Consider the following 26,505-nt stretch of genomic DNA (forward strand, 5'->3'; position numbering starts at 1 on the left):
TTCCCTGATCTTAATGGATTATAAGTCTTTGATGCTAAAATGAAGTGTAATATGTTACCAAAATTTGCTGTCAAAAACACATGTAAATTACTCATCTTGGAGCTCAACATTTCATTCATCATCTGGGGGTTTTCATACCTCTCAATATGAAGAAAAGTTGGGATTTTTCAATTATTTATGGTTTTATTTCACCAATACTTTATCTTTGTTTTGGCTGTACCATTCCTCTTGCAAAATCTTAGTTCCCTGACCGGAGATTGAACCTGCCCCTCAGTAGTGAAAGTGCAGAGTGCTAACCATTGGGACTGCCAGGAATTCGTCATCAACACTTTATCAGTGTTCATTTCTCCCCCTTATCTTTTGTCTTTTCTTAGTGATTTCGAGTTCTGCAAAGTATCTCCATTTTGTTACAAAATCTCTTTTCTTTTTAAAATAAGTCAATGGAAGCTTTATTTTGGCATCTTTCCTATGGTGATGATTTCAATTTAGCAAGTATTTGTTGAATATAAAATATATGCCAAATACTGACACAAATATTTCATTTTCACAAGTATACGTGAGGTGTTAGCCTCCATTATACATACTGGAAAACTCAAGTACAAAGAAAAAAAGTCGTAGGGCTAGAATAGAGCAACTACTAAATGGCAAGGTGGTACAGCTAGTATTTGACTTCAGAACTTCTGATTCCAGCTCTAATATTCTCTTAATAAGGCTTCTTAACAGACCTAAATATCAGACAGTAAGGGTATGCCTATCACTTTGTTCTTATTTTTCTTTCTTTCCAATTTATTTTCCATGCAATAATGTGATTTTTTAAAATAACATCAACAAAGACTAGAGAAAGATCAGAAACCATTTTGATTATAATCAAAGAACACCTGTAGGTGGCAAAAATGTCTAGGTAACTTTTCTTCAGAGTCAAAACTGATGTCTTCAACTGGGATTCTGAAACAACAGACTAAACCGAGTCTTTAAACATGTGATATTTTACTTATGGAGTCATTAATTTTTTCTTCTTCCCCCTGGGCTAGTTCAAGTCTCATCATATTCATAATGATTATTCCAGAATCACTTCTATGGAAAGAAAGAAAAAATTACACACACACACATTCTTTGAAGAATTTTGTATTAAATTTCCGCATGTTTTTCCCTTTAAGTTTTATTTTTTTGAATTCCAAATCCTGAAGGTTGATTTATCCATTTTTCGATAGACCCATAAAGTTTGGAGAAGACATAGAAGAAGCTTTTGAATCCTTACTCCTTTTTCTCAAAGCATAGAGTTTGCTTTGTATTACCAAAGTTACTTATCAAGTTTTAAAATATTTAGATTATAGAAATTTTAACAGTAACATCTTCCAGTATTTAGATATGTTCTAGAAGAAAGTTTTTTCTTTCTTCAAAACCTATTTTTTTTCAAGTCAGTGTGTCATTCATCATTTCATTTCCTATCTTTAAAAGCTACCCCTTGGCATCTCTAGTGGTTTTTACATACTTTTGAATGTATTCAAAAGATCAGAAATGACCTTTTCCTTGTAATCTGTTCTTTGTGAGCTAATTCAACTCATTCAGATGGATTAAACATTTGTTGAAAATTATAAAATGTTTATAATCCTGTAATGATCTTTTTATCTGGATAATTTAAATTCATTTGACCTTTGCTCACCCCAATTTAATCCTTTCATTTGGAAACTGCTTTACCATGGGTAATTCTTGCACAGTCCAAATTTTGGTCCTGCTAGTTGGGTCCATGCCCATCTTTCCTGTTCATATCTCAGCCTCATTTAAATCCAAGACCACCAAGTAGTGACTCTCAGCTAAACCGTAGAGTCAAGCCAAGTTTGATGGTGTTTTAAAATGTGAAAAAAGGATCAGAGGAATTTGGATGAAAATCCTAAGTTTTTTTAAAAAGGGACTTAAACAAGAAGAGTTCCTTAAACAAGAGTCCCTATCTATGAGTGACTTTAGATGTCTACATATTTGGCATATGTTTAATCGTTTAACTTCTATCAGATGCCAATTACCCACTAAACCTTCTTTCTCCACCTTTGTCACCTGGGAAAATATAATTGTTTTTTTTTCCATTTTTTAATATAATTTTGATTATACAAAAAGCAGTATAACAAGCATTGCTGAATTATTGGTTTGACTTAATAATCATCTGTAAATATTAGAAGATAGTTTGAATTACATTTCTGGCAAAATATGGGACAGACTACATGAGAAATAAATGTGCCACTGTCAAGGAAAATAAAAACTTCACTGTTTAGAAGTATTGAGGGGACAGATTGTGTCCCTCTGGATCACTGAAACTGTTACATGCCATTAGGTTTACTGTAAACTATCCCTTGATGAATTCTCTGCTGGACAATGAGCTTAAGAATTTGAGGTGTCTTCTTGCTTTTACAAAGCAGAATAGGACTCTGATGCTTCAGTGGAAATTACAGAGCCCATAATAGGACGTAGGTAAAGTTACTGAACTCCCACTTCTCGCTTTCAGGAGAGTAGTGGGAGAGATTGTGTCTTGAGAAGAAAGGCATTTTAGAGGTAACCATTTTAAGATTTCAATTAGCTATTTAAATGTATGAATCATGTGCTTAAATGTATTATTAAAATGTTTGTTTCTGAGGCTAGCTTAGCTTGTAGGAATCCTAAACACCTACTGGGAGGTGTTTTGTTTTCCTGGGATTGGACCTATTTTTTAAAGAACTAGGGCAAAAATATCTTAGGCTTCTGGTTTAATCACAGGTTTTGGAGAAAACTTTTAGGACTTTATATGAATAATGTCATGACAAACTGCAGAAGAAAATGGACAATTGCAATATCCTGGCACCTATAAAGACAATTTAATAGATTAGGGCAAGGTGTGTTAAAATATTGCACATTTTCACTCGTTACCACTTTAGAGATTTATAGAAGATATTTTCAATGAAAATTTATAGTAATTATTTTTTTGCAGAAAAAGAATTATTCAAAGCATAATTTGTTTGGAAATGAAATTGTGCTTTTAAATTATATATTGATGGCACTTTTTAGGTATTTATTCATGCTCCCTGCAGCCTTTTCTAAGGCTACAGCAAAATGTTTGGAAGACCATCAAATTTTACATTTTTGTGAATACCAATGTCTTATTTTTTTTTTAAGCTGTCTTTAAAAGACAAAAATTAACCTAGGCTGAGAAGCGTTTGAGATTAATTGGAAAAGAATGCTATGTAAAGTTTCAAATTTTAAAACCAACAAGGCTATACACAACTTATACCAGTAAACTTAAAGTACCATTAGTAATAAATATAGCTGGAAACCCCATTGTAGCATATAAACCTTACTTCTTGCCAGTTGCAAACATTTTCATTTTATTCAGTCATAATACATTTGGTTATTTTATAGGCACTATTTGCATATAGAATGGAGTTAAACACATAGTTAAACTTATGAGTTTATTACTTTACTGCCCCATTATTATATCTATAGTCTTAGGTCATATAAATAATGCAAAAAATGAATGTAGTGTTACATTCAAGGCCAACTATATATTCATACATTTTTTTCCCCCTGCAACCCACTTTGAGGATTGTGTTACTCATAGGTGAGTGAATTTATTTCTTGTTGTGTAGATATATGTAATTACTTTTATGCTACAGATGATTACAAATAAACCCTGGTATGCAAAACTTATGGAGTGGGAAGGTACAAAGTAAGACCAAAGCAAACCTGTGATGCTATTTATTAGAATTAAGGTGTAATTCCTGAATTATAATATGGGTACTTGATGATGCTATTATAAAATGTGTCATTCTGAAAACAGTAATGGTAATGACACTAATGACCCAAGTTCAAACCTGCCTCTGCCGTGATCTAACCATATGATTTTGGTTGAGTCACCATTCCCCTTTGGGTTTTGTTTCCATTAACTATATATGCATACTTCTAGCAGATTCATGTTGTTTTTGCCGCAGAAGCTAACACAACACTGTAAAGCAATTATTCTTCAATTAAAAATTTTAAAAAACATGCAAGCTCCCCTGTGTCCCACTCAACTCTTGTAAAGTGTAAGTACATGATTGCTTGGCCGTCTGTAAAGAACCAAGTACTATGCTTAATCTCATAGGTAATAGTTTGAAGAGTAGTGATTATATGTTGATAAGAAATTTCCTAAATACTGTCATTGCTGGTATTCAGCCCTAAAATTCTGTGGAAATTTATGGTTTCAAAAATTAACCCAAACAATGGAGGTTTACAATTTGGATATCAAAATTTTAACGGAATTTCTTGCTTTCAAAATTGACTTTTTTCCAGATATGATGTTTCACACATGCGTAGAGCTTACTGTTTGATTTTTCTATTTGACCTTTGATTGCTGCTGTTTCTGACCAAGTAGTTGGTCAAAACTGACAAGGGCCAGCACTGATAGAGCAAACAGTGTTTCCTGGGGGGTTAATAATTAATAACCTGACTTGTCATCCAAATGTCTGCAGACCCTGTTCCTTACTGTGCCATTTTTAGCAAGGTTTTAACAAGAGAAGTCTGTGTAAAAAGCAATTGCTCTTTTGTTTCCAAAACAGGTATTACAAGTGGATAAATAATGTGCACTGCTCTGAGCCCAAAGGTACGCAGTGGACCTGGCCTTTCTGATATGCATCAGTATAGCCAGTGGCTGGCCAGCAGACATGAAGCTAATTTGCTGCCGATGAAAGAAGATCTGGCCTTGTGGTTAACCAATCTGTTAGGTAAGGTTATAAGACCTCGTTTTGTCAGCAAAGATAACAAGTTTATTTCCCCTGCTCCTGTAATATCCTTCTCCTAAGCATGTGACAGCACCTTAGAAAGAAAATCTTTCATCAGTTTCATTTTGCATCTGGGATACCTGCAGCACGTGGAAAATTTAAATGAATTTCCCAATGTCTCTTACATTAATTGTGCTTAGTTATTCCAATATAATGCATTGGAATGTGGAACTATGTGGTCAAATTGCTTATTTTATCTACACGCTTGCTGATCTGATTTATTTTTACTTTTCTTTCATGCAACTGGCCAGTTTGGCCTATTCTTTCGACACTGCACATGAGCCACAGTCTGTGAAATCTGGCTTCTAAAACTTGGTTTCTTTGCTCTCGTTTTATAATACATCTTCTGTTGTTTAGTCGCTAAGTCATGTCCAACTCTCTAAAACTGCTGAAAACCCAGACTCTGGAACAATGACTCCTCTCCTTTGTCCAGATAAGCTGACTGGAGTCATCCAACCTTGACCTAAAATTTTTCTTTTCATTGCACTTTTATTTTTAAATATTTTTCCAAAAGAACTGTCTATGAGAAAAATACTGCCTCCTGCTAAGGCTGCCTCTTTTTTTTTGGTTTTGTTTCTACTGTGCTGGCATAGTCATAGAATACAATTTCAACCATGTGCAAAGTAGAATCGTACAGTTAAAGGATCATCATATAAAACAATACTATTTCACTAGTAATTTTTCACAGAGGACAAAATTGATTTAAGCCCTGAGAAAAGGATCCTTATAGAGTTCATAAAATATAAATATTGAATATACATAGGATTTGCATAGTGCTTTATCATTTACAGAAAGGATTTCACCAACATGATCTTATTATTGAAAGGATTCCTTCAAGGTAAGTGTTATTCTCACTTTTTAGCCACTGAAACGAAAGAGTTTAAGAGAAGAGCACCCTGCGGATCTGAAATTTTAACAAGGTTTTGCGAGGTTTGAGCACCCTTTAGCAAGATTTTTGTTTTTGCTCATCATGGCCCTGGATTTTTATGTTGCTTTTCATTTTTTAAGCCTTTATCCTAGAGTTGGATATTTCCTTTTTCCTCACGTTTTCAACAGTTTTATGTCATCTAACTAAAGCTACCAGATATAGAAATGCAGGTGGTATCTTTTGTGAGGAAGCCTAATTAAGGGGTGAGAGGAGAAATGTAGAAGGCATCCTTACCATCCATCACACCCCAGAAATAACCTCCACTGTGCTATGGAACTGTATCCACCAGAAGGAAGGGCCATCTTTCATTTATCCAAGGGAAAAGCATTTATCTCCATTATACAGAGGAACTCAGTTTAACTTAAACAGATGGGTTTCCTCCCTCTTTTGTGTGTTCACTGATTATTATTATATTAGCATTTTATTGACTTCAAGCTGCTTTCAGATATGGGCTCTCACATGCATGGCAGTGTATAAAGTAAGGCACAGACTTGGCATAAACTGCCTGTGTTTGAACCCCAGATCTGCCAATTACGAGCAGTACAATCTTGGGCAAGTTATTTAATCTCTGTGCTTCAGTTTCTTCATTTATGAAGTGGTAATGAGAGTAGCGTTGCAGTGAGATTAACTAATTAAAATATGTACACTACTTAGAATAGTGTCTGACATAAACTCTGTGTGTGGTGGTGTTATTCCATTTATTCAGTCTGGTGATACAATTAATTTGATATGGTGAGTAAGTTCATTCATTTATTCGATAAATATTTGAGTATGCAGCAGCATAATGTATTATTTGAATAAAATGAACTCTGGAATCAGAATGCTTGAATTCAAATCTCATTTCCATCACTTACTAGCGTTGTGATACCAGATAAGTATCTGAATGTGCTTGGGTTTTGTCATCTGTTAAATAAGTGTAATACTAGTACCAACCTCAGGAGGACTGTTGTAGAGTCAACTGAGATGATCAGTTTTAGAACAAGGTCTGCCATATAGTAATCAGCTAACTATGGTAAATACTAGCTTTTGTGTTTATTGTATTGCAGCACAGTCTTGTGAGTACTAGAGGGTGGAGTGGTGATTAGGAATAGGCAGATTGCCTGTTCTTATAGAGCTTGGAGTAGATTGAATATGAAATTAATATTAAACAAGTGACAATAAATGATTAATTGGATTGCTATAAACTGTATAAGATATAGATTGTAATGAGAATATAAAAACAAGGAGGTGGGAGTGAGGCAAACAAATAAGGGCTTGGGGAAATCCTTTTTAAGGGGCTTCCCTGTTGGCTCAGACAGTAAACAATCTGCCCGCAATGCCTGAGACCTGAGTTCGATCTCTGAGTTGGGAAGATCCCCTGGAGAAGGGAATGGCTACCCACTCCAGTGTTCTTGCCTGGAGAGTCCCTGTGGACAGAGGAGCCTGGCAGGCTACAGTCTAGAGAGTTGCAAAGAGTCAGACACGGCTGAATGACCTTCACTTCACATATTGGAAACTGAGATCTAAAGAATAATTAATAGCTAAGCAGACAAATCATGGGAAAGAGCCTGGATAGAGAGAATGGTATGTGTGGGATAGGAAGGAGTTTGGTGTGTTGTAAGAACAGAATGAAAGCTTATGTCAACAGCATAGATTAAAGGAGAGGGGCAGGGAGATATATGAGATTTGTTGGAGCTAGAGCACATAGTGCTTTGAAGACCAGGTTGAGGAGCTTATAATTTATTGCATGATCAATGAGGAATCCCTGAAATGTTCTAGGCAGGGAGAAATTATGATTAACTAGAGTATAGCCTGATTACACAGGTATGTTTCAAATCCCATGATTTGTCATCAGAAGCACTTTATTTGGTGAATGTGATCATTTACAAAGTAGCTTGATCAGTGTGAGCAGCCCAAGACAGCCTCAAAGAATAGAGAGTCAGTGTATGTGTAATGGAAATATCCTTGGACTAAAAGTCAGGAGACCTGGCTTCTAACTGGGAGTCAGGAGACCTGGCTTCTGGTTCTGGCTCTGGCACTTGGTAGGAAACTTGCCCAAAGTCACTCAGCTATCTTTTCTGGGCTCAGTGTCCCCAACCATAAAATGAAGGGATTGGAGTAGACGATCTCTAATGTCCATTCCAGTTCCGAAAGTCTAAGTTTCCAAGAAATCCATCTCTTAAGACCCAGTTTAAAATCATCAATAGACACAAACAAGGAGAAACCAATTTACACAAGTGAATAATCCTTCTTTTTAAGAATAAGAAGGCTAATGTTTTCAATATTAGTTGTTGGTAACACAAATGCAACCAAAAGCTTGTGAAATTTTCTCAGAAAAAAAAAATCTTAAAAGTATCTCAGAGTACTACCTTCTGTTAACTTGAATTTATAAAACTAGAAAATAATAGATTTTAAGTAAATATCCTCATGCTAACTTGGAAAGTAGACCAATAGCTTGACATTATTTAAAATGATAAAGCATTCAGAGGTAATAAAATACATTATGTTCTAGAACGGTGATAATAAGGAAGGGAGAAAAATATATGGCTATGATACAAGATATTTTTATTACACATAATAGATATAATTAACATTCATATATTTTAGAACGGAGCCATTAAAGCAAATTTTAAGATTATTTTTACTAGTCATTTGGTCACCTCAGAAATATTTGCAAATTTTATTATACAACCTCCTTTCAAGTTTTAAGTTTTATCTTCTTGAAGGTTAGGGATAGTTGGTTGAAGCCTAGAGACAGAAGGTTGAAAGTAGTTTCAAAATTCATCTGATCTCCCAATAAAGCATTTGAAGTTTTTGGTGAGGTAGAAATTCACATACTAAATTAAAGCTTTTAACAAGATTTTACCATTGCAGTTTGGACCTTACTTGTGGAAAGATTTCTTATTTCTTTTTAGTAATATTTGACTAAACTGTAACTTTTTTCTTCTGTGTATTTCAATAAATATTAATGATAGTCTGAATTCATATTTTTTGTTCCTATATATCCATTGAAAGATGGAGTTTCTTAAAGAACACTCATTTTACATTCAGGTTTTTGGGTGGATAAATATTATTTGATAGAGAAGAAAGTTGTTTCACTGATTCACAGACCAATATTAAAATTTATGCCATAAAGTTCAGTTCAGTTTAGTCGCTCAGTCGTGTCTGACTCCTTGCGACCCCATGAATCGCAGCACGCCAGGCCTCCCTGTCCATCACCATCTCCCGGAGTTCACTCAGACTCACGTCCATCGATTCTGTGATGCCATCCAGCCATCCCATCCTCTGTCGTCCCCTTCTCCTCCTGCCCCCAATCCCTCCCAGCATCAAAGTCTTTTCCAGTGAATCAACTCTTCACATGAGGTGGCCAAAGTACTGGAGCTTCAGTTTTAGCATCATTCCTTCCAAAGAAATACCAGGGTTGATCTTCAGAATGGACTGGTTGGATCTCCTTGCAGTCCAAGGGACTCTCAAGAGTCTTCTCCAACACCACAGTTCAAAAGCATAAATTCTTCAGTGCTCAGCCTTCTTCACAGTCCAAGTCTCACATCCATACATGACCACAGGAAAAACCATAGCCTTGACTAGCTTGACCTTAGTCGGCTAGTAACGTCTCTGCTTTTGAATATACTATCTAGGTTGGTCATAACTTTTCTTCCAAGGAGTAAGTGTCTTTTAATTTCATGGCTGCAATCACCATCTGCAGTGATTTTGGAGCCCCCCCCTCCCCCCGGCTCCAAAAAAAGTCAGCCACTGTTTCCACTGTTTCCCCATCTATTTCCCATGAAGTGATGGGACCGGATGCCATGATCTTTGTTTTCTGAATGTTGAGCTTTAAGCCAACTTTTCCAATTTGCAATAGCTAATTTTTAGACTAAAATTTGGACTTCCCTGGTGGTGCAGTGGGAAAAGAATCTGCCTGTCAATGCAGGAGACACAGGTTTGATCCCTGGGTTGGGAAGATCCCCCGGAGCAGGAAATGGCAACCCACTCTAGTATTCTTGCCTGAAAAATTTCATGAAGAGAGGAGCCTACTGGGCTACAGTCCATGGGGTAGCAAAGAGTCAGATACAACTAAGCACGCACATATGGCAATGGCAGACTGAAAATTTTGTATTATGATATAAACCTGTCTTATGATAAATAGTGAAGGTGAATACATTTTCATAATAGTTAGAATTTGTTTGTGGGGTAGCATACCAGTCTGATTCATAAGAAAATCACCAGGTGATATTTACTGACTATTCCTATATCTCTGTAGTCCAAGTATGGTTTCTAGTAGCTGGCACTGTGGAGTTTTATGACCAGTATTTAGAAAAGACAGCCAAAGAAACCTGAAGCAAAAGAATCTTGCCTCTTAAACATTTATCTGGCCATTATCCCTTCCTATATATTAAATATACGCATTTGATTTTTATTTTAGGCTTTCTGTTTTTGTTATTTTTGTTCCTGATTTGTTAATTAACTATGTCCTTCAGACATATTTGAACATCAAATGATTATACAAATAAACCTTGGAGAAAGACTTGTCACTTTGAGTAAGCAATATGTTATTAAATTAATAGCCCCAGATTATAGCAACTACTTATCATTTAAATAGATTAGACACAGTCTATGTATTTCATGATTTGGGGGCTTAGGCTTCCCTGGTAACTCAGTGGTAAAGAATCTGCCTGCAATGCAGGAGATGCAGGAGGCACGCGTTTGATTCCTGGGTGGGGAAGATGCCCTTGAGGAGGGCATGGCAACCCACTCCAGTATTCTCGCCAGAAAATCCCGTGGACAGAGGAGCCTGGCGGGCTGTGAATAGGACATAACTGAAGTGACTGAGCATGCACGCACACATCATTGTTGATGGTCTGCTGAAGACTGTTGTTGACTTAACTTTGAAATAAATATACTAACATGCTGCTGCTGCTGCTAAGTCACTTCAGTCGTGTCCGACTCTGTGCGACCCCAGAGACGGCAGCCCGCTAGGCTCCTCCGTCCCTGGGATTCTCCAGGCGAGAACACTTGAGTGGGTTGCCATCTCCTTCTCCTATGCATGAAAGTGAAAAGTGAAAGTGAAGTCGCTCAGTCGACTCCGACTCTTCGCAACCCCATGGACTGCAGCCTAGCAGGCTCCGATGTCCATGGGATTTTCCAGGCAAGAGTGCTGGAGTGGGTTCCCATTGCCTTCTCCATATACTAACATAAATGTTCTCAAATTATTTATTTAATTTGTATTTCTTTAATCATTTGAAAATGATGGTCTACCTTTATCTTCAATTATTTAATAACACTACATGAATCACATGGGAGTATACTTTTGAGACAAGATTGTAGGTGTTAAACATCACAGAAATTGATATTGTTCTTAAGGATCTTAAATTGTTAGAATATAGGTGTATATGTTTGGATATATGCAGGGACTTTGAGTAAATCAAAAGATATATTACAAATCAAGCAAAGCTAAATTGATTTTACTTATAATTAGAAATGCACTATGACAGTTGATGTTATAGTGATTTCCCCTTTCTTAGACTTTTCTACATGCACATAAAAGAAAATTCAGTTGTTATATGCTTACTGTGATCAATATATTGGGTTGGCCAACAAGTTTGTTTGCGTTTTTCTGTACCATCTTATGGAAAAACCTGAATGAACTTTTTGGCCAACCTATTTTAATATTTTTATTTTTTTCAATTATTTCTAAAAATCCCATTTTTAGCATTAAAAAGTTAAGCACCTATTTAGTGGAGTTGCTGCTGTCTAACAAGGTAGGAACAGCTCTCTTTTCTTTTTTCGTAAAACCATTTTACTAAGTACTTATCCTGCAGAGAGCTCATATTCCTGATGTAGTCAATAAAAATTCCTTAGGAAAGGTGGTGTCTTATGCTAGTTCAGAAGTTTAAAGAATCAAGTTTATGTTCACAAGTTGACACCTTTCAGAGCAGTTACTCCCTAATTCTTTTCACCCAACTTTTCCAATGGAAGCGACTCTGTCTTTTCTTGATACAAATGAGGGATGGACTCTGAATCTGTGTGGAGCAGGTGCTGACCAAGGGTTTCTGGGTATAATCAATCATTTCCTATTTTACAACCTTTACATTTCAGTCTCAAAACACTAATTTGCATTGATAGCAGACAAGTTGCTTTGAGTTCTCTAATTGGAGAAGTAGACCATGATTGAGAGGTGCAGTGGAGACTGGAGTAGAATGATCATATCTGGATCACTCTTAAGATAAAATAGACCGGTTTTCTTATGCAATGAATCAGGCTACATATCAGGGCATGCATATGTTTGTGTTAAGTTGCTTCAGTCATGTCTGACTCTTTGTGACCCTGTGAACTGTAGCCTATCAGGCTTCTCTGTCCATAGGATTCTCTAGTCAAGAATACTGCAGGGTTGCTATTTCCTACTCCAGGGGATCTACTCAACCCAAGATGGAGCCTGCATCTCTCATGTCCCCCTGCACCGGCCAGTGGGTTCTTTACCACTAGCGCCTCATAAAAAGCCCTTCCATATCAGAGCATGCCTAAATGGTATTCTCCATCATTCACCAATCTGAAAGGTGGACTGCTGTTCATTTCTTGGCACCACTATCTTCAACCCCATTCTGTCTTGCTTATTTTTCTGAGGAAAGATTCTGTGAACTTTTCTACAAAGAAAAAGACTGCATTAGAGAGAATGCACTCTTATAGGAAATAGTCATTTGTATATTTAGCAAATACTAACCAAGCATGGTGGTTAAGAACATAGACTCTATAACTACTTTTTGGGTTAAAGAGCCAGATTCACTGTGTGAGCTTAAGCAAGTTATTTAATCTAAATACATCAATTTCATCATCTGTAAAATGGATACAATATAAACACCGTGCAGTTTTGTGAGATTAAAAACATGAATTCATGTAAAGTGCTTGACATATAGTGAGAACTCAAATGTTAAATATCATTATTAGATGCTGTCATATTTTAGGAAACTGCTAACTTACCAGGAGGAAAATGTTCTTTCCTAGCAACATAAAAGTGATAATCTTTATGGAAATGATGGCTAGCACACATTTCTGGGAGAAATACACTTGTATGTACAAGTATGTGTGCTGATTTTAGTTACCTGACAAAATATTTCAGGTAGATGATTATTTCATATCATTGTGCCCTCATATTTTAAGAGGAAGTGACTGATCACAATATTTAGCCAACCTCCCTGATTTCTGTCTACTGGCACTGGTCATGACTGAACTGATGGTGTGAAGATCAAAGTCCAGAATTATGAACCCAGAAAGTAAAGATATTTCTTCTAGACTTGGCTATTAGGGGTTTAACCATCAAGCCAATAATATAGACAACCCAGTGTGGGCTGGTACTTCACCACGATTTAATTGTATCTGTTCATTTCCCCTTCTTTCCCTAATTATACAAAAAAAAAAAAAAAGGAAAGATAGGATTGGGGAAGGAATAAGTCTATGATACTAGAATCCTACTGTTTCTAGCATGCATCATCTAATGTCTCAAGCCAGCTATACAATTTATCTTAAAGATCTGGTTCTGCCTAGCAGAGATTTAACTTTGTTTAGCTTTCACTTGAGAAATTGTAATTAGTGATTCATAGTCCATTCTGTTGGATTTGTTGTGATTAAATTCATCTAACTTTATATTCTGTTTTTAATATATTTTTGGTAATATTAATGCAGAAAGTATGGTAATATATCCTCCTATATAAGGATTATAGTTGATTTCTTAAAATTATATACTATATTTAAAGTATATATTTTATGATTCTTAATTGTTGGATGGAAAATATGTTATATGTGAAGGTTTAAAAAAATTCTCTGCTTGCATTTTTCCTTCATTTGAGTCATACACTTCAGCTATAAAGTATGTAATAGTGTCTGCTTTAGCCAAAAGAAAAAGTCCCACCTTTTGGAGCTATAACATATACAGAATTGAAAGCTGGCACCTAATATATTTTTCATTAGGTACAGATGTTCAATGTAAAATTCCACAAATATTCATGAAAAACAGGATAACAAAAATTTTTTCAGGTATAATTCAGAAAAAATAAGTCATACCAAAAGGTAAATTGCTAATGACTTTTTAATGAATGCCATTTTTCTTTTTATGACTTAAAAGTTCTTTTAAATTTACTGTACCTTTGTCACTTAACACTATAATAGAATCTTTAAGTTTAGGTAAAGTTTACCTTCTTTACCTTGACATATTAAAAAAAAATATTTTTAATATTTATTTTTTATGCTTGTTTGTAAAATAACTTTCTTATTATTGTTAGAAATGCAATATAATATAGTGAATATATAAAAAAAATTCTGTTATGCTGGCTTTTTGTATCTTGAGACTACTACTTTAATTCCTTAATTGAGTTGAACTGCATACAATTTTGAAATAGTAATAGTTCTGTATAGACTATCTCTGTGGTGAGTACTTAGAGCTACTGATGTTTTGCCACCTGCAGAAATCATTATTCTAACTGAGGGCTAAAATGTGAACTATCCAGTAGGGAAAAAAGAACATAAAAAAAGTAATTCTTTTTCCTCTTTCACCTGCCCTTCCCCCCCAAACTATAAAAAAAAATCATTTAAAACAGATGTTTCTTAAAGACCAAATGAATTAGATATTGTGAGTTTAACTTTAAGCCAGTAGTTTATCTCTTGTTCCAGTTGGTTTATATTTATCTTAAGTGTTTGCAGAATTGAACTACATACATTTTTCTCAAGATAAAATGTAATCCTATGACTCTCTGTGTAAAACTTTAAAATACCTCCTTTTTATTTTTTTTGCCTCAACTACTTTTCACAAAAATAATACCCAACATTTTATCAGAGTTTTACAAGAGTTTGTTTCTTCATTTGTTAATTCACATGCCCACTGAACAAATTTACTAGGTGCATTCTATGTAAGTAACATTCTGCTTACCTCTCTAGGAACACACATGATATATACCTCAAAAGGTTTTTAATGTACTGATGATGACAGGAACTTTATGCAAAACATATCAGCCATAAAGGAAGTTTGATGAGTGTCAGACTGAGTGATACTCATGAGTATGAACATATAGAAAGGCAATCAATTGTGCTCGAAGAATCTCTCTGGATTTCTAATTAAAAGTAGAATTTGGCTAGGCAGATAAAAGCTAAGGGGGTGTTGCAGGCAGAGGCCATGCCTAGAACAAAGGCATCAGAGTGGAAATGGCAAGGTCTGCTAATGGACCTGGGAAGGCAGGGTGCAGACCAGGAGCAGGGTATAAGGAAGTTCAAACAGAAAGGTTGACTAGCAACATATGAGAAGACTTAGTATACTGGATTAAAGTGTATATGTTTTATCTTTTAGGTAGAAGAGAAGATTAGGGACTATGCCACAAAGGTGAAGATTGACTCAGTGAGGATTGTGTTTAGCAATATTAACTTTGGTGGTGATTATGGAGACAGAAGTTGAGGATTTGAAGACTAGTCATTGCTCTTGTTGATAGAGTTTAGGTATCAGATTATGAATTTTTTATTAAGATTATGGTTCTAGAAACAGAAGGAAACATGTATTCTGACAATTAGAAAACTAGGAAAAGGAAAGCACTTTGGGAATGGAGTTTTGAGGAACATTTAAGAAAGAGATTAATGGTTTTATAGAGCTGAGGGGATGAAGCAATCAAGAGAGATAAAGAATACAGTTTCTTTGGGGGGAGACAAAAATGTACTAACATTGACTGTGATGATAATTGTACAATTCTGTGAATATATTAAAATTCATTGAATTATGTACTTTAAATGTGTGAATTATAAGATATGTGAATCATATCACAATAAAGCTGTTACAAAGTGAAAGAAAAACAGAAGAAAGAAAATATACTTTGAGAGCATGTAAGAAAGAAGGAAAATAACTTTTACCCATTGAAATGTCGGGGATGGATAACTGTGAATCATGTTCCTAAGAGTGGTAATTGAAGCTATGGATGTTTGTGAGGAGAGGCAAAAAAGCCGAGATATGAACCTAATAATTCCATACTTTAAGCACTGGGTCAGAAAGGGGAAGAATGGGTAGAGGGATAGTGTTTTCTTATAGAGAGTTTATTACTTGCATTAACTTTACCTGTATTATAGTGTCAACTTGAAAAAATGGACAAAGTGAGAGATGTGAGTTAAGTTTCATTTGGGGCCAAATGAGGACTGTGGCCAAGAAGACAGCACCTCAGATCGCTCTGAGAGACTGATCCAAAGAGGCAGGGAGGAAAGGTCAGGACATATGTGATTTTGGTGAAAGGAAATACATGCAATCAAGTACATATTTTTCCAGATTTCTGCTAGTCTCATGAAACTTTTTGCTAGTCATGAGAAACAGTGGCCACTGTGAAGGATTTTAGTGTTTCCCTAGATATGAGGGGTTTTCCCTGGTGGCTCAGAGGGTAAACAATCTGCCTGCAATGTGGGAGACATGGGTTCGTTCCCTGGGTTGGGAAGATCCCCTGGAGAAGGAAATGGCAACCCACTCCAGTATTCTTGCCTGGAGAATCCCATGGATGGAGAAGGCTGATAGGCTACAAAGAGTCGGACACAACTGAGCGACTTCACTTTCCTTTCCTAGATATGAGGAGATAAAGGAATTGGGCTTATAAAGAGATCAAATTGAGACCAAAGGAAAACATAAAATTCCAAAGAAGCCATTTTTTTTTTCCAGTGATCTCCTATCCCAGATATGTAACTCAGCGGGAAATGGAATTTTGGTGATTAAAACTGCATCAAATATGTTGGCATGAGTGTCACATTTGGGTTGGGGAATGATTGTGCTTTTATAAGACTTCTTTTTGTTATTGCAGGGAAAGAAATTACGGCAGAGACTTTTATGGAGAAGTTGGATAATGGTGCCTTGCTCTGTCAACTTGCAGAAACTGTGCAGGAGAAATTCAAAGAAAGCATGGACACGGCCAAACCCACCAAGGTAAAAGATTACAAGGCAAAATCACTCACTGTCAGATGGTGGACTGCATTTGCGATAGCTTAGAAATTGAGTTTAATTGGACGATTTTGTTGTGAATGGATGCATTAATTCCTCTATTAACAACACTCAAATTACAGATGATCCTTTTGGTTAAGTTCAATTAAATAGAAGGTTATGGAAATTGATGGAATTAATAGGAAACAAATACTGTATATAAACTGGTTGAATCTGATATATTGATTTAAAAAGTAGCAAAGAAATAATGTGTCATCAGGCAATGAACAAAATCTAGCTAAGAAAGACATACTGAATAGGTCTTTGTTTCCAAATAGAATTATTACGGCTATATATTAGAACAAAATATCTAGAATATGTACTTTTTTGCTCTTTTTAAGTAAGCAGTAGATTGAACTAAGTAACTGGACAAATTATTTTCTTTCTGATTGTTCAGATTTCTTTTCTGCACATTGTTCTAATACTTTCCCTAGCTATTATGAACACATAATAAAAGCGTGGTGTTAGTTATTTTTGAAGGGAACATGTAGATGAAACTTTTCTTAATTTTACACAGAGAAGGAAAAGAGGTAAGAAAAAATGAGGTTAAAATAATATTAAGACAGCTTAAAAGAAAAAGAAAAAAAAAACTTTCTGCAACTCTGGCAAAAGAAAAAGAAAAGCTGATTATGTAAAGTTTCTTTATGATTACTGAACTAAAAACCTAAACAAAAGATCAAGCTCCCTGAATTAATATATCTCTTTTCATAGCACTGTAGTTAGTTTGGGGATAAATTTTTCTTTAGTTTTTTATATCAGTCTGTAAAGTATTACATAGTATACAAAGCTCCTCCATTTTTTTTATCATCTTAAAAACAGCTCTGTGAAAGAGTTCAGTGGCTCCCAAACCTTGCTGGGACTGTGGGGCCTGGCTCCTTTACCTGAACGTTCCAATTTAATCCATATGGAGAGGGATCTGGGGGTTGGGGTATCTAAACAACTCTGCAGGTTATTCTGATGTGCAGCAAAGTTTGGGAACCACTGAGTTCATTTTTCTGCATTGAGATGCAGATTAGATGATTTGTGAAAGATCACCCTGCTAGTAAATGATGGAGCAAGAGCTTGGCATAGAGGTCCTCTTTCCAAGTCAAGTGCTCTTTCATTTTGGTTCTCTGTGCATAGCTTAGACATGAAGAAATTGCTTATGAAAATACAAATTTAATATTAGAACTGTTAGGACACCTATTTTTCTCTGTGGCTTCCATTATAATGTAATTGGCCTCTACTTCTGTTCACTAATGAGAAAACATGATGCCTAGTAGGACAATGTGTATAGAAAATTTACTCTAAAATAATTAACAGAGGAAAAATAAGTTTTGTGCCTAGACTTGTTTGAAAGCATAACCTTATTTATGCAACCTCTATTTGTATTATTTATTGTTCAGAAAAGAAAGCTTATTGTCTCCTTATTAAGATCTTGAACTCTTCCAATTAACAAAGTGTAAACAAGGTACAGTTTTCTGGTTTTATTCTGTAAACTTCTGCTTTTTAAAACAGAAACTAAGATCCTTGAACAGAATTATAAGACTGTCAAGTGTAAGATAGCCCCCAAAGCATTACTCTATTGCACAAAGGCTTTGATATTGAACAGATTTTGCCTGGGTTCTAGTTTTATTATTTATTGAGTGGGTGTGTCTGAGCCTTGGCTTCATTATCTGTAAAATAGGATTAAAAAGCATGTTTTTGTGCTCCCAGAGAGTATGACACAAAAAAACTCATGATAAACGTTACCTCTCTTCCCCATTTGAGAGAGTTAAAAGATCCTGATAAGAATTTTAGATTAACTAGAGGAAATCAGAAAAAAGTATTTTGTGAAAGTTTAGAGCTAGCATGTAGCTGTTATCCAAATATAAGTATATTTGCCCCAAATCTCCACAAAAATATGTAATATTGAGGATAGCTAGAGGTCAAGGGTTTGCTAGCTATTTCCTTTGAAACATTTATTTCAAATTATATTATTTTTATAATAAAACTATAAAACATAAAAAGAAACAAAGGAAATTTTTCTTTCAAAGTGAGTAAAACTGCAACAGGATTTTATTAAACAACTTGAAGTACTTTCTTGACCCTAAGTCATTTGTTTAAGTGAATAAAAAACTCAAGTGTATTTTGATTATGATAAACATATTTTAGCATAAAAGCTCAATCATCATAATTAAACAAGTGTAGATTTTTAAAAACCCATTATGACCTAACTTTCAATGCTTAGAAAGTCAAATTTATTCCGAGTTAGAAGTTAACACAATTGCTTTTGACTGAATTGCCTTCTGTGCCCTTGGCAAAATTCATATATTTCACAACTTACTTCCAAAGCAGCTTAAATCAAAATAGCATGTGCTTTATTTTATGAAAAATGCAAAGACAGCTAGTTTTCCTTTTCTTGAGTTTTATGAGAAATTTTCCAAAATATGAAAAGCCAAATGGCTAATATCTTCATAGCTATTATTGTTCAAAATATAATTTTGTCACAATTCATGGTTTTTCAATCCATCTTTGTCTATAAACAGAAATAGTTGTTATATGAGATTCTACAACATTTGTTATTATTAAATCTAAATTTAAACCAGAATAGACTTACTAAAACCCAGGTAGTTGAGTTTAAATGGACTGTTTCCCTTAGGAGAAAAAGGAGACTTTCAAATTAAAGGTTATAATATTAAGTTTGCTTACGTGTGTAAGTAATTATTTTCCACCTTGGCATTTTAAAATTTAAGAACAACTGTGAAAAAGATAGATGAGCTGACCAATTACTTTGCTGAATTAGTGAAACTATTATGTTTAGGAAGATGTTGCTGCTGCTAAGTTGCTTCAGTGGTGTCTGACTCTGTGCGACCCTATAAACGGCAGCCGACTAGGCGCCTCTGTCCCTGGGATTCTCCAGGCAAGAATACTGGAGTGGAGGAAGATGTTAGAATTACTTTAAAAAATCAACAACAAATTTGATCCCATCTAAAGTCACATAGTAGGAAATCCTTTGTAATTTTTTTACAGCAGCTTAAATCTCATGTTCTTATTCTCATAGTAATATTTTTACTTTTCCTGATTGATAGTTAATTTGGGAATTTTACAGCTGTGTAAACACATTAGAGTGAGTAAGTTATGTCTGGTATGTGTGAAGCATGTCTGTGTTAAGAGTGATTTAAGCACTATTAATATTTGCAAGTAAATTGAATAAATAGGTTAGACAGTTTGGGTATTTAATATTTTAGTTATAAATGCATGACTCATAGCCTATTCTGACTTAATAAAATACCCTGAATGAAAATAAATTATGTCCTATGATTCTTTCCAAGCATCAGTGGATCAATTTAAAAAATAGCCACTCTATGTTTTTAGCTGTGAGTAGTTAATCTTAGCCTTTGGGTTTTCTCATTTTGCATGGGAGTAATGCAGAGATTTCACAAAATTAGGCCATAGTTGGGTAGGAGCATTTGAGTCCAGTGGGCTGCAAGTGAATGTATAATTTGGTTTTGATTAGTTTAAATATACCATAATCTGATCAATTCATTATAAAAATAAATTTTAATAATCTAGGAGCTGAGGAAATTTAACAGTAAAAATCTGAACAGAATTAACTTTCCAATATCCTACTGAGATATGAAAACCAAAACAAGTGATAAGTCCAAGGTTAGGTTTTATGCCTTTTGACCCTTAGTTGCCTGACTCAACTTGGCATCTCCAATCAAAACAAAATAATCATTACATCAATATATGAACTTTCATGTCCTGGTCTAAAGAGTTCAATTGCAGGAACCCTTTCTTATTGTATATTTACTGTTTTTCTTCCCAGTCATAACTTGCTGATTCGTGTACACGATTCTCTGAACCACTGGGGCATTGACATGGTGCAAAAATATTCAAAAGATTCAACCTCTCTTTTTCTCCTAACATTCCTTTCTGTTTGTCTCATTTATCTTAAGAGACTCTACCCCAGACATCAGAGTTCCCCTAGGTTCAGAGCTTCCTTTGACTTCAAAGAGCCCTGGGTGGTTAGATCAGGTTTGAAGTACATGAAGGGAAAAAGAAAAAAAAAGAAGTTCTGTTACTTGGTAAATGCTGCATTATGCTCCAATGAAGGAACTGAGCTTTCAGCGTCTAAATGTGGAATCCAGCCCTTGTTTACAGCAAAGGGGAAAGAACATCCTAGCCAGATAGAATACCCAGAGTACATCTGCCCATCAAGAATACCTGCTTCTCTGAGCTGTGAGATCGCAGTATCTGAGGATGTTGTATCACCCAGGAATTAAATATGACACAAATATTAGAGTTTTTCCCCTCAAAAATCAATAGCACATTTTGTTGAGAGAATATCTTATCAAGATTGAATTCAGAGAAATAGAGATATATGTGTGTATGGCTGATATCTCTGACAGAACAGGAAAGTTTGGTAGAAGTGATAAAAGGTTATTGAAATGAAAATCTCAGCTGTGATTATTCTACAGGAATCTGTATCTAGCTATGCAACTAAAATAACTGAATATTTCCTAAGAAATCCATGATTTTTAAATGCCAATATATTATCAGTATTAAACCAACAGAGTAAATCATGACAAGAAGGAGGACATATAGGTAGAATGATATAGAAATAAATGATTTTTGATGGGCTATCTTGCTGCCTGGGTTTGAGAAGAAAAAAATAGGAAAGTCAGTAATAAAGTCAAATTCCTTAGAACTAAAGGAAATATAAATATTTTTAAATTTTGAATAAAGTCAATTATTTCCTATTATAAAAGTTAAATTCTCTTGTCCTTATTTCTCTGAGTCCCTGAACACTGGACAAATGTCTTGCTTAAAGTTTTCATCTTTGAGAGTTTTTTTCTGTTCTGTACCTTCTTACAGTGCATGCATGCTTAGTTGCTCAGCTGTGTCCAACTCTCTGTGACACTATAGACGGTAGCCTGCCAGGCTCCTCTATTTATAGGGTTTTCCAGGCAAAAAGTGATACACCTGAATGGGGCTTGTGTGCTATAGCATAAATGTTGGTGTATAACATGGAATGATATGAAAACACTCCTGACTATTTTTTCACCCATTGTCAACTAGGCATAGTTGACTTGATGTGGGTTTACATGTGCAGACTGAGGAAAAAATGTAGTGTGAAAAGGTGGGTAGGATAGGAAGTGAATAATGTGCTAATGGAATTTACCTGGATCTTCAGGCCTGATTGAACTAATCCCGTAGGTGACACTTTTACTCCATGGTAGAGTATTGCTGAGTACAACTGAAAATATGGCCAAGTTGATTATCTGGCACTAAGTTCGTTATAAACCATTTAAGTTTCATTGGCATTCAGTTCAGTTCAGTTCAGTTCAGTTCAGTCGCTCAGTCATGTCCAACTCTTTGTGACCCCATGAATCGCAGCACGCCAGGCCTCCCTGTCTATCACCATCTCCTGGAGTTCACTCAGACTCGCGTCCATCGAGTCCGTGATGCCATCCAGCCATCTCATCCTGGGTCATCCCCTTCTCCTCCTGCCCCCAAACCCTCCCAGCATCAGAGTCTTTTCCAATGAGTCAACTCTTCTCATGAGGTGGCCAAAGAACTGGAGTTTCAGCTTTAGCATCATTCCTTCCAAAGAAATCCCAGGGTTGATCTCCTTCAGAATGGAGTGGTTGGATCTCCTTGCAGTCCAAGGGACTCTCAAGAGTCTTCTCCAACACCACAGTTCAAAAGCATCAATTCTTCAGTGCTCAGCCTTCTTCACAGTCCAACTCTCACATCCATACATGACCACTGGAAAAACCATAGCCTTGACTAGCTTGACCTTAGTCGGCAAAGTAATGTCTCTGCTTTTGAATAGGCTATCTAGGTTGGTCATAACTCTTCTTCCAAGGAGTAAGTATCTTTTAATTTCATGGCTGCAATCACCATCTGCAGTGATTTAGGAGCCCCCAAAATAAAGTCTGACACTGTTTCCACTATTTCCCCATCTATTTCCCATGAAGTGATGGGACCGGATGCCATGATCTTCGTTTTCTGAATGTTGAGCTTTAAGCCAACTTTTTCACTTTGCTCTTTCACTTTCATCAAGAGGCTTTTTAGCTCCTCTTCACTTTCTGCCATAAGGGTGGTGTCATCTGCATATCTGAGTTTATTGATATTTCTCCTGGCAATCTTGATTCCAGCTTGTGTTTCTTCCAGCCCAGCATTTCTCATGATGTACTCTGCATATGAGTTAAATAAGCAGGGTGACAATATATAGCCTTGATGTACTCCTTTTCCTATTTGGAACCAGTCTGTTGTTCCATGTCAAGTATCCTAAAACTGAGATTCATCCTCCATCAGACAACCATAGCTAGCTAGGAACTCTTGAATGATGTCCTTTACAAACAAGGCAATTTTCCCATATTGTCTACACTACTGGACTCAGAAACATTTTTTTGTTGGCAAAACTCCGTTCCTGGATACTCATGGAATTTGTTTTACACCCGATAGAATGAATATAGTTTATGAAGTCGTCTAGTTTTCCTCCTATTCCTGCTCTTCAATATCAAATCAGTAAAATATCATGATAGTGGAAGAGTTTGATATCTTGTGGGATGTTGAAATCCTCATGGTCCCTTATAGGTTATGTCACGGAGCTGAAGCTGATGTGCAAGGTAGTAAGTGCTCTGTGTTTTTGTCAAGTATATGTAAATTGCTTCTGGAGTTTCCTATTTGTCAGGGTTAAGAAAATTACATTTTCCATACTAATAGATGCATGCCAAGTACCAGAATATTTATTCTTACATTTCAGTGAAAAGACCACATCTGGAACAACTACATCTGGATAGTAGTATGAATTCCTGAATTTTTTTCAAAATTGTGATATCTTAATTGGTCCTTCTATCAAATATGAATTTATTTCCTGTCTCGGAATAAAAATTCTGAAAACTGCTAAGAATACCCATACCAAATACACATTCAGGAAAAAAAAAAATTAACCACTGATGTGTTCAAAGGCACAATAGTCATAGTGTAACATGGACTTAGGTCAGGTACCTGTCTATCTCCTGATCCCCACAAGGCATATCCATCTCCCTAAAGCATAGTAAACAGTTGAGGTCACTTAGATTATTAGAAGGAAGCTTTACAGTAAAGGCTTGAGATCAGCATTCCTTTCATTCACTGGGCTCTGAGTCCACAAATTGGCTCTTGTCTGTTAGAGCACCTGCACCATATTATGATATTTAGCTATTGTCTTGTTCTTTATTTATTCCTTTATTCTACTCTAAGATCCTTGAAAACATGGTTTGTGTTTCATTCATATATGGGTCCATCATAATAACTGGCATATAGGTGCTCAGTTGACATGTTTTGGATGAATAAATAAGTGAATGAGTGAATCAATGGATTAATGCAGACATTTACTTGCAGATCCAGATGTTATTATGAGATGATTTTTTAATCCTTAAGACTTCAATTCTTATCAAGTTGGAAATTCCTTCCTCTGCTGGTTTTGCTTGGCTCAAAAGTCTTTGACCTATTAATACAAAATCATATGGAACAAAATTGACTTTCTAAGGAATGGACAAAGTAGGAAATTGGAGAATTTTAGGGTGGTGCAGTGGAAGAACAAGGGTCTAAGGACATTGAAAGTACTGACAAGAGATGGCCTGAAGCAATAGACCATGGAGGTCTAAACTAGTTAGGAAGGGAATGTTGGAGGAGGTTGGTTATTTAGTTAATTGTAGGTGTTATTTTATATTCACATGTCACATTTATTATTTGAGTTCAGAGCATTAGCTACAACTAAAAATGATGATACAAAGAACATATTAATATCCAAATGTTTTATTCACTTTGAGGATTTTATTTCAATGCCTGTTTATAATGTTTGCCATAGTTCCTGAAAAATAAAGATGAGATGAGTGATAACCAATAGTTTTATGAGTTTGTTCACCATTGAGTATTAAGAGGAAGAATAATTGTAGGGTCTTTCATGTAATAGGTTCTCAAGAGATATTTTTGACCTGAAGTGAGGTATTGTTGCAGCAATTAAGGATTGTGTTTTTCAATCACAGAAGAAGCCATAAAGATGAAATTGCCATGTTTGTTTCTTATTTTTCTTTGCATCTTTTTCTCAATAACTGCCCCTCAAGTCCAACAAAACAGTTGGTGAGTGAAATGGCACTATAAGAACTATCGTTTCATCTCAGCCCTAAATTAGCTATCCACCAAAACACTAACAACCAAGGTAAAAGTCAAGTTTCTATAAAACTGTAAGAGGGAATCAGAGAATTTCAGTGCTCAGGAATAATAAGCAATAAATATTGCTATTGGCTTTCCAAAATTGTGTTATTTTATTCATTGATAGATAACTCAAAAAGAAAGATAAAAATGGTCATAAAGGGTAGCAAGTTCACATATTATCAGCCCTTAATAATATAGAATATTATAAACTATAAATATTTCATAATAATTGAGTCCTACTTATGTATGTCATTTTAAAATTTGATAGATAATTGGTGAGTTTATGTTAGGAACAGGAGATGATATTATTTATTTGGATATTTATGTATATATGTGTTGTTGGTGAAAAAGTATGGCATAAAGATAGACCCAAGGAATTTACTCTCTGTTAGGGAGAATATAAAGGACTTCCCAGGGGGCACTAGTGATAAACAACTCGCCTGCCAATGCAGGAAACATGAAGAGACAGGTTTGATCCCTGGGTCTGGAAGATCCCCTGGAGGAGGGTATGGCAACCCACTCCTATATCCTTGCCTGGGAACCCCCATGGATAGAGGAACCCAGCAGGCTGCAGTCCATGGGGCTGCGAAGAGTCAGACACTGCTGAAGCGACCTAGCATGCATGCAGGGAGAATATATGTATGTGGTAGTAGACAGATTTTCAGATCAAGTAAAATATAATTTATTATTATTATGTTTACCTTCTTTCTTACTTACCTAGACCAGTAGACGCTGACCTTTTTGTATGAGCAAAAACAAGTCATTTTTTCCTAAGTTCTGATGTTCCTTTTACATTGGAGTTTACGTCTGATGAGCTTTTTTTGCTAAGAGATATTAGAGAGGATGTTTTCAGCCCCATTGTTAAACTAGACAGAATTCCCACAATCCAAAATGAGGGGGAGAAGAAGAAAGGCCAGGTAAATTTGCCAAGTTTCAGAGGTTACAAGTTTATGTGGATCTGCTGATAAAGGCCTCTCCTTCAAATCTTTTTGGAAAACTGTTTCAAAAGTTCCAAGTGTAAGATAGTATTTAGTAATGTGAATGAGGGTTGCATTAAAGATATGTGAAGCATAAGACAAAAAATAAAACATGTTGAATTGAAATCCCAGAAAACGTGAAAAAAAATTAAAACAAACCCTGGATTAGAAGAAGGAAGCTCACACACACACACACATACACACACACACACACACACAAAACACACACACACACAAGCATAGACATACACATTTTTCCATCTGCATCAGAGCACCAACAGAATGTTGCCCCCTGAGCATAAAAGCAAACCTGATCAAATTTTTCCATGATGATATCATCTCTTCCACTTACATGCTCACATCCTGCATTTTAACCGCATTCAGGCACATGGGCAAGACAAAATTGTAAAAAATAGTGTAACTGGGGAACTATTTTCATGATATTTGATAGCACTCATTGTGGTCACTGCTGTTTCAAAGCACTGTGGATATAGAATATTGTGTCAAGAAAAGTCACTCTCACCATATGGAAAGTAGAAAATCAATTAATTTAAAATGAGCTGTTACTAAATGCTTTGGAGAAATTCAGGTCATTTAACAAATCAATAATGATTATGCATGCCATTTATTAATGGAGAACATACCCAGGTTTTATAATAAGAACATTTTTAAGTGGCTGAAAAT

General features: G+C 35.5%; 1 protein-coding gene across 2 annotated transcripts in view; it reads left to right on the forward strand.

Moving 5' to 3' along the window:
- The first annotated feature begins 4,579 nt into the window (after positions 1–4,579).
- GAS2 (growth arrest specific 2) overlaps positions 4,580–26,505 on the forward strand; it is a 130,174-nt gene continuing 108,248 nt past the window's right edge. For both annotated transcript variants that reach the window (XM_068978198.1, XM_068978199.1), the window contains exons 1-2: positions 4,580–4,724; positions 16,497–16,618. In XM_068978198.1, the coding sequence (XP_068834299.1) occupies positions 4,580–4,724; positions 16,497–16,618 (267 nt within the window). The remainder of the gene's footprint in view (positions 4,725–16,496; positions 16,619–26,505) is intronic.

This window comes from Capricornis sumatraensis, chromosome 8, assembly GCF_032405125.1.
Source record: "Capricornis sumatraensis isolate serow.1 chromosome 8, serow.2, whole genome shotgun sequence".
NCBI lineage: Eukaryota > Metazoa > Chordata > Mammalia > Artiodactyla > Bovidae > Capricornis > Capricornis sumatraensis.